The sequence below is a fragment of the Gadus morhua genome, unplaced genomic scaffold (assembly GCF_902167405.1).
Source record: "Gadus morhua unplaced genomic scaffold, gadMor3.0, whole genome shotgun sequence".
Lineage (NCBI taxonomy): Eukaryota > Metazoa > Chordata > Actinopteri > Gadiformes > Gadidae > Gadus > Gadus morhua.
This window is the reverse complement of record NW_021964027.1, coordinates 1-7500: the sequence shown is the minus strand read 5'-3', so window position 1 is coordinate 7500 and position 7500 is coordinate 1. Positions and strand designations below refer to the sequence as shown.

Sequence of the window (7500 nt, the reverse complement as noted above, 5' to 3'; positions counted from 1 at the left end):
TCACCATAGAGGAAACCAGCCTTTTCGACGTTAAATATACGATACGGCTTCGTTTCCCAGTTTGCATGCCGTAAATCCAATCAAAGTCTCACCTTTGATACACTACCTGCCTTCTTGTTTGTAAACCTGTCCTTGATAGAAGTCGTCCTAACATTACAGCCCCCCCAAATGTGACATGTCGGCCTTTATCCGATACACGTTTTACAAGTGAGGCTGGGAAACATCAAGGCTTGTACTGCTCAAGCTGGTTTAAAAGAACAAAGTACTTCAGTCTTTGCAGGAGTCTGCAGTACGTAAAACGTTCCCCATGTTGTTTCACAAGAGGAAGCTTAGAGGAGGGCCAGGCTCGGAGGAGGAAGAGGAGGGCAAACAGGGACTCACCGAGGCTGAAGAGCACCAGGAACTTGAGGCAGACAAACTCCCGCTGGTCCAGCTGTAGTGAGCGTAGCTTGACCACCAGGTCCTGGGCGTGGCTCAGCAGGTTGTTGAGGGTGGCGCCCGCCTGCGAGGCGATCACCGAGTAGTCCACCTGAGGGGGGGAGAGGGGCGGAGTCATGTGAGTTGGGGAACACAGGCCTTAGACGACTTCCAATTAACGTGGACATTACAGCATTTCGATGGCAAAATAATATCCTCCATTTGAGAAATATGTGTAGTCATAAATTATAAATTGTATCGATTTTGTTGTTTGTGGGTTTGTTTGTGCTCTGAGATGCTCCAAGGGCCAGACAGACAGACAGACAGACAGACAGACAGACAGACAGACAGACAGACAGACAGACAGACAGACAGACAGACAGACAGACAGACAGACAGACAGACAGACAGACAGACAGATAGAAATATAGATGGATAGATGGAGAGATTATGAAAGTCCCTCCCCTCCTTTTCCAGTAGTGATACCTCTCAACCTTCACACACACACACACACACACACACACACACACACACACACACACACACACACACACATACACACACACACACACACACACACACACACACACACACACACACACACACACACACGTACACACACACGTAGACACCATCTCTCACCAAGCTGAATCCTGTGTGACCCCCCCATGAATTCAGCTGCTGATATCCCCCCCCCCCCCTCAAAATACAGACAGACAGACACACACACACGCACACACACAGACACACACACACACACACACACACACACACACACACACACACCCTTTCAGGTGCATTTAATATCTGCAGCCGCAGCACATTTGTCTGGGAGCTAGGTCCTTAGCTGCCACTCACCGTAAGCAGCCCCATATTAAATTTTTATATTTATTGACAATTCATTACCATAATTGACTGCGGCCGGGGTTTCTGGGGGAAAGAGGAGCGCATGAGGAGGAGGAGGAGGCGTGTGCATGAGGCTCCTCGAGCTCTGGTGAGGGGGAGGGGGAGGAGGAGGAGAGGGAGGAAGAGGAGGGGGAGGAGGAGGAAGAGGGGTCCCTGGGAGCCTACATTTGCAATTAAAAGCGCTCCTGGGTTGTGGATTTGTTCGCCGTGTGAATATGATGATTTCAGCGGGTGTTTTTTTTTGTGTGTGTGTCAAAAGGTTGAAGCATTAGAAATTTCAACTGGAGTGTTTTTTATATTTTCTGAATAGTAAGCCGGTTTACAGTTTGCTCTTTTGACGTGGTTCCGTCCGTTCTGTTCTCTCTCTCTCGCTGTCTCTTTCCCTCTATTATCCTCTCTGTGTTTCTGTCTCTCTGGCTCTCTCTACTTCTCTCTCTTTATCTTCAGCCTATTTCCGGTCTCCTCATATCTGTCTCTCTGTCTCTCTCTACTTCTCTCTCCATAACTCCAGCCTATCTCTGTCTCTCTGTCTCAATCTCTCTCCATCTTTCTAAACATGACCCACACCCCATCTTTTATCCCTATCTCGTGCCCCCATCTTCCCCCTCCTCACTTTGAGGACAGCCAGACTGATAGCTCTCCGGCGCCGCAGACAGACATCACCTCTCCTAAGATGTCAATCAATTTACATAAAATCAACTGTGCATGAAATAACTTCATTGAATGATTGGACTGTTGAACGGTAATGCCTTGGAGATTATTGCCTTCTGGGCTTAAGTAAAAAAAAAAAAAAAGGCAGAGTAAACCGCACACATGCACACACACACACACACACACACACACACACACACACACACACACACACACACACACACACACACACACATACACAGACGCACACACACACACACACACACACACACACACACACACACACACACACACACACACACACACACACACACACACACAGACACACACACACACACACACACCCTCACACACACACCCTCACACACACACAAACGTCACTTTAGCAGACGTGGCACCCACCCCAATGACCCATGTATCAATCAATCCATCAATATCTCTTTAGTATGCCTGCTGATCGAGACATATCCAGTAACTATATGCATAAATCTTCAATCCCTCGCCCATCGTAAATATGATAACCGATCATTAGATATGAATATGGAAGCTAGCACAGTGGCTTGACGAATAGCAGCACATTCCACCGGCATACCACTAGCTGCTAAATCTTAAATGAGTGCACTTTCTACAAGGCATTTTTTTATCCTTGCCTTTGATTTCTTTTACTCATCTAGGTTTCTTTATTATTTCGTATTATTGTATGACAATGTTTCTATGTGAAGCACTTTGAGTCTGCCTCGTGTACGAAAAGTGCTATGTAAATAAAGTTGCCTTGCCTCGCCATAGGTAAAAGAACAGCCCTGATTTGGTTGAGCAGAGTTTCGGGGAAATTGCACAAAAATGTCAACAGCAATTGTCTCTGTTGGCAGCTGCGGAGCAAAAGGCTGGTGGTAGGAGGCGTACTTATGCACCCATTTTCATGCCTTTGCCTCGTCCAAACCCATGCCAAGCGAGGAGACCTTGAATTCCTCCTCCTCTACTAGCTTTGTCTTTTCATTTCTTTTTGTGAAGGGGGTTGGCTGCATTTTAACGACATTTTCAGAAGTCAACGTGTTTTAACTTTTCGCACGGGGCAATGACACAAGGAGGGGTCTCGTTTTTTTGCCACCATCTACAAAAAATATATATTTCTGAAAATGCTCAAAGTCATTCCTGTCTCCTGGCTGTCTCCACTGCGAGCGCCGTAACAACATACAGATGGATGGAGAACGTAAAGACAAGACGCCAGACACACACGCAGACACACACACACACAGCATGGAAATGACCAAAGAGCGGGGGGGGGGGGGGGGGGGGGGGGGGGGGGGTTTGGCTTTTCAAAGCAAGGGGTGTCGGACACTTAAATGAAGGAACAGCAGAGGTCGGCGACGGGGACGGGGGACAGAGGATGCGATGACAGGCTTTGTGAGCGTAAAATACGAGGGAGAGCGAGACAGCGAGTGTGTCAGTGGTCGGCCTGAAGGTCGCATGACATGCGGGGAACGAGGGGGGGGTGCGTGTCTGCGAGGAGACAGACGGACAAAGTAAGGAGAGACAGACGTGCTGACGGAGAGGTCGGAGAACCTTCTGAACCCAGGGGGATGGTTTTCTAATTTCACTGATCATCGTACAGATTTTGTGATTTTCTTAAACCTTCTGGCGAGATTCACATTGCGACTATTTATCTTTTTTCTTCGTTTTTGGCCACTTTACGGTTTTAACTTAAGTACCAAAAGCTTCAAGTTGATTGCGTGGGATTAAATCAGCTGCAGGAATGAGCATAGCCAGTGCAGTGGCGTGTTTGTGTGAGCTCATGTTTACTTATCTTGGTTTGTGTGTGCGTGCGCGTGTGCATGTTTGTGTGTGGTGTGATACATGCAACTGTTGCCGCTTCAGTCCTAATAGCGGCGGAGTCCGAGCGTTGCTGTCACCCCTGGCCAAGTAGAGAATAATAGAAGATAATGAAGGGATTCAGAGTCTCGGCTCCCCCACAAAGCCACCTCCTCCACGAACTGTTCATTAATCCAAATATGCAAACAAGACCACTGTCCTGCATATAACCTGACTGTCCTCCACCTCCCTCCGCCACTCCATCTTACATCTCTCCCTCCTCCTCACCCTCCTCCCCCATCCACTCCGTCTCCCTCCCTTCATCTCCTCTCTCCCCCTTTTCCTCCGCTCCTCCCCCTCTTCGTCCTCTCCTCTCCTCCCCCTCCCCTCCTCTCCTCTCCTCCTCCTCCTCTCCTCTCCTCCTCTCCTCTCCTCCTCTCCTCTCCTTCTCTGCAGCCGCCCACCAGAACAGGTCTCTCACCTCCCCGAGGCAGCCAGCCTCCTCCTGCTGTGTGTGTGTGTGCGTGTGTGTGTGTGTGTGTGTGTGTGTGTGTGTGTGTGTGTGTGTGTGTGTGTGTGTGTGTGTGTGTGTGTGTGTGTGTGTCTCTGCGTGTCTCTGTGTGAGTATGTCGGTTTCAATGTGTGTGTATGTGTGTGTGTGTGTTACTGTAAGGCGAGGTGTTGTGCGCTGCGTGTCCGGGCACACACGTGGGCGTCCACTCTGCATGCACATGTGTGACAATATTCCTCCTTTTAACGCCCGGAGTGACCCTCTCTCTGCTCATTCTTCCTCCTTCCTCCTCTTCCTCTTTTTCTCTGTATTACTATTTCTATTTTTTGTTTCTTTCTTCCCTCAATCCTCTCCTTCATCTTCTATCATATATTCCAGGTTGTTTTTCTTTCCATATTTATCGTCCTCTTCATCTTTCCTCTTCTTCCTCATCGTCCTCCTCCACCCTCCTCCTCCTCCTCCTCCTCCTTCTTCAACTTCTTTGTTTCGTATTCCCTGTTCTTTGTCTCTCCACCTCACCACCATCGTCTGGTTTCCCCGTCTCCACTTCAGCCACGGCGGGCCGGCACTCTGATGCTGAGCATCGCCGGGGCAGACGCTTCTAGACGCACAGCACCACAGACTCACACATTCTGTCAATCAATCGCCGACCTTGTCTTCATTCAGAATCATGTAAGTAAAGTGAGCCCCGTATACAAGCAGCCACACGCAAACATGCATAGATAAACACACACACACAAACACACGCACTCAAGAACTACCTCAAATGCTCCCGCCCATTTTCCAATATTTATGTCTGCATCTATTCTTGAAAATCATTTTGTTGAAGAGCATCATTTTGGAAAGCCTGCCAGTCAATAATTGATGACTTGTGCGTTTACTGACAGCTGTGGCAACTTTTAGTTGAGCGGCAGGCATATTCATAATGAGCAGTGTGTCTGTGTGTGTGTGTGTGTGTGTGTGTGTGTGTCTGTGAGTGTCTGTGCGTGTGTATGTGTGTCTGTGTGTCTGTCTGTCTGTGTGTGTGTGAATAAAAAACTACTTTGTGAGTTGAGGGAGCTTATTAATGTGTTTATGTGTCTGCTTATCTGTAAGTAAGTCTGCGTATGGTGTGTGTGTGTGTGTGTGTGTGTGTGTGTGTGTGTGCGTGTGTGCATATGTGTGTTTGTGTGTCTGTTTTAGGTTACAACTTGTAAAGGAATGACTGTGTTATGCAAGTGTATTCATCTGTTATGCATCAGACATGTGCGTTTACCATGTGTGTGTCTGTACGTGTGTGTGTGTGTGTGTGTGTGTGTGTGTGTGTGTGTGTGTGTGTGTGTGTGTGTGTGTGCGTGTGTATGTGTGTGTGCGTGTGTGTGTGTGTGTGTGTGCGCGTGTGTGTGTGTGTTTTGAGGCTCACTAGAGAGGCTGAAACAGACGGCCCCTACATCAGCGTCCTGATGTTCTGAGGGCCTCAATCATGGCCTCAGGCACTGGCCCTCTCGCCCAGCTCCCATGGGGCCGTCACACACACACACACACACACACACACACACACACACACACACACACACACACACACACACACACACACACACACACACACACACACACACACACACGCACACACACACACACACACATACAAACCAATGCACCACACCCACACACACACACACACACTCACACGCATCTACTGGATGCTGATTTGCTGCTGCAGCTGCATTCACAGCAGATAATAAAGATGCAATAGGTGAAAAATCATAGTCAAATATTAATTGTGTATCAGTCCTATAATACCCGTCAGACTCTTTTATCAGTGTTGTGTGTGGAGGAGGCTTCCAAAGCAGTCCGTCGGTCGATCAAATCCCAAATAAGAAATGCATCGGAGCGGACTGACCCACCTGCTGGCCGGTGACCAATAGGATGGAGCCCTCCTTGGCGTGGACGACCTGGCGGAAGATGTGGTCGAGGATGAGAAGCTCGCTCCAGCAGTTCTGCAGCAGCTTCATCTGGTCATCCACCTAGGGGGGAGGGACGGGTCAAAGGTTAAAGGTCAGAGGTCGTCATTCTTCTGAGCACCTGGCACAGAAGCGGCAGTTTCCGGGGAGGTTGTGATTCACTGCTATTGCCTGCTATTCTCTGTTTAGCAAGCAGACACTTCTCTCTGATTTGACACACAGTGAAAATTATGTTTTAGTTACATTTCATTAATGAGCATCTAGGCTCATTCATTTAGGGAGGAAAGTGAGGCCTCCTGCTCAAGGGCTGGGGTTGCCTAGATTGGGGTTCGAACCCAAAACCTCTTGGCTGGCGATCCACTGAAACTATCCTTTGTATGCATCTTTATGCTTATAACGTGTGTGCGTTTGGGCGTCATTAAATGTGTCACAATTAGTCACACGCATAGAATCAAAAAAGAAAAAAACATAAATTACTGCTCATAGACAAACATCTTATTTATTTCCGATAGAGAGAGACGTGGGGAAACATCTCCCATGTATACGACCCAGCTAGACACGTACGCTAGCACACCAAGAGGTCATCGAGGTCATTGTACCGCAAACTAAATTCCTCTACTGAATGGTCAAGTTGTGTCCCAACACTGACCGTCTGCGTATCCCAAACGGTCGACCCAACTATTGATTAATAGCGCCTTTTATCGTAAAAAAAACCCAAACGTCAAACACACACAGAGACACACACACTCACACTGCAAACAGACACACATGCGCACATACCACAGCGTTTTCTCATGTGAATCTCCCCAGACTGCGAGGCACACACAATCGTTACGTGCCTGGTTTGAAGTAACAAGCTTTATCTGTTTGCCCGCTGACAACAACCTCTGAGCGATAGGACCATGCTAACAATGATTAAGTTGACGTAGCCCTTCACCCCCCCTCCCTCCCCCTTTACCCCAGCCCCACCCCCCTCTCCTGGTAGTCGGCACACCGGGGGTTAGCTCCCACCAACGCTGGGCTAGGTGAGCATGGGAAGCTGTCACAAGCTATCCTCCATAATAACCCCCCCCCCACGCCCCCCCTACCCTCCCACCCTCCATTTTGGCTCCTGGTCACTTTCCATGTTCCCAGCTGTGTTAATCATTACTACAGGTAGCGGAACGCACACAGAAGAGCCACATTCACAGTGGAGGAATGAAGGAGAGGGGGGTGTGAGAGAAAAGAGAAAGATAATGCGCAGCCTGCACTGTCTCTTCTCTC

The 7500-nt window shown here is 48.6% G+C and overlaps 1 protein-coding gene across 1 annotated transcript in view; it reads right to left on the bottom strand.

Annotated features, from left to right (window-relative positions):
• The window catches only part of LOC115538907 (nuclear receptor subfamily 5 group A member 2), a 32762-nt gene extending 25565 nt beyond the window's left edge, over nucleotides 1–7197 (bottom strand). The window contains exons 1-2 of the mRNA XM_030350131.1: nucleotides 6181–7197; nucleotides 382–529 (exon numbers count right to left, since the gene is read on the bottom strand). Of these exons, the coding sequence (XP_030205991.1) occupies nucleotides 382–529; nucleotides 6181–6288 (256 nt within the window). The 5' untranslated portion in view covers nucleotides 6289–7197. The remainder of the gene's footprint in view (nucleotides 1–381; nucleotides 530–6180) is intronic.
• Nucleotides 7198–7500: the final 303 nt, after the last annotated feature.